The sequence below is a fragment of the Amblyraja radiata genome, chromosome 3, assembly GCF_010909765.2.
Source record: "Amblyraja radiata isolate CabotCenter1 chromosome 3, sAmbRad1.1.pri, whole genome shotgun sequence".
Lineage (NCBI taxonomy): Eukaryota > Metazoa > Chordata > Chondrichthyes > Rajiformes > Rajidae > Amblyraja > Amblyraja radiata.
The window spans coordinates 43130896-43132627 of record NC_045958.1 but is presented as its reverse complement, the minus strand read 5'-3'; the positions used below and the strand labels follow the sequence as shown (position 1 = coordinate 43132627).

Below are 1732 nucleotides of genomic sequence, written 5' to 3'. Positions count from 1 at the left end.
CCTGTGGGATTCCGATTATTATGTGAGTAGGAAGATTGTCTACACTGCCATCTAGCATGTAGGTCATCCACATGTTCAATACTCATTGCAACTAAGTGACTGCATCTTTTGGAGGGGCAACGCATGCATCAGTTATTGATGTCCAGCTGGAACACAAGAGTGGAGACACATGGAACTGCAGATGCTGGAATCTTGAGTAAAACCACAAAGTACTGGAGTAACTCATCAGATCAGAGATGATGCTGGACCCGCGGAGGTACCCCAGCACTTTGTGTGGAATACAGACGGACAAGGAACATTTTCCGAAGGCTGATGTGAAGGGTTCTGTGCAGTTTTAATTCTTTCTTTCTGGACAACAGGTGGTCAAAGTCTAAATGCTGTTGACTTCAAAACATTTTGCGAAAATGCACTTGAAAAACAAATTGCACTGATAAGAAAATGAGTTGGTGCTTGGCAGCTCCCAGATGCATTTTGGAACGGTAAGCAAGTTTTGACTCGATGCTGAAAGAGGAAAGTGGAGATATGGCACTTGGTGATCCCTTGGTACGTCTGAAATGCATTAAGAGGTTTAAATCTCGTGGAATGTGAGACAACAGACTCAATGCGCAGTAAAAAAATGTGATGATGTTAGATTGTTTCCCAAGAGACATCTATGTTATGTCTTGAAGTAATTTCTCTGGCACTGCATACAACAACAGGCACAACAGCAGGATGAGGGCTCGGACTGGGAGCTAAAACCCCATCATATCTTGAATTTCCTGTATGTCTAGGTTTATATTTTGATGTTATCATCATGTACTAATATGAATTTTAGATGACGTGAGTAAAAGGAGGCATGGGACAGGTATAAGCAGCTGGGAGCTGAAATTGAGAAATAAAAAATGGGCAGGTGATAACTCTGGCAATAAAAAAAGACACAATGTGACATTAGCTGCCAGAGCTATCCCCTGCCACATTCTTGCCCCCTGATGTCCTTCTTAAGCATGCTCCTCAGTTCCCGAAACTCCGCCAGGGATACATTTACCCCACCTGACCCATATCTCCTTCTTTTTCCTGACTAGTGCATCACTTTTCTTGTCATCTAAACTTCCTTTACGCTCACCTGCCTTGCCCTTCACTCTAACATCAACATGCATGCCCTGAACCCCTGGCATCACACTTTTGAAAGCATCCCACTTTCCGCCACTTTCCTGTGCCCGCACAGATCAGCTTGAGCAAGTTCCTGTTTTGAAGTTGGCGTAAAATTATGAAAGGCAAAAATATTCAGAACCTTTTTCCCTGGGTAGAGAGCTGAGCATTGTGAGGGGCGAACATTTTTACGCAAGAGTGGTGGTTACCTGGAAGGAGCTGCCTGGGGTGGTCGTGGAAGCAGATATGCATTTAAGAAGCTTTTATAAGTTCATAAATCATAGGAGAAGAATTAAGCCTCCCGCCCTCTCCTCTCCCCCCCCCACCTCTCCCCTCCCCCCTCCCCTCCCCCCTCTCCTCTCCCCCCCTCTCCTCTCCCCCCCCTCTCCTCTCCCCCCCTCTCCTCTCTCCCCCCCTCTCCTCCCCCCCTTTCCTCTCCCCCCCCTTTCCTCTCCCCCCCCTTTCCTCTCTCCCCACTTTCCTCTCTCCCCCACTTTCCTCTCTCCCCCCCTTTCCTCTCCCCCCCCTTTCCTCTCCCCCCCTTTCCTCTCTCCCCCCTCTCCTCTCCCCCCCTCTCCTCTCTCCCTCCTCTCCTCCCCCCCTT

The 1732-nt window shown here is 48.2% G+C and overlaps 1 protein-coding gene across 1 annotated transcript in view; it reads left to right on the top strand.

The window, feature by feature from the left end:
- Window positions 1-498: 498 nt before the first annotated feature.
- Window positions 499-1732, top strand: part of hsd17b3 (hydroxysteroid 17-beta dehydrogenase 3) — a 63203-nt gene continuing 61969 nt past the window's right edge. Inside the window, exon 1 of the mRNA XM_033018780.1 lies at window positions 499-543. Within this exon, the coding sequence (XP_032874671.1) occupies window positions 499-543 (45 nt within the window). The remainder of the gene's footprint in view (window positions 544-1732) is intronic.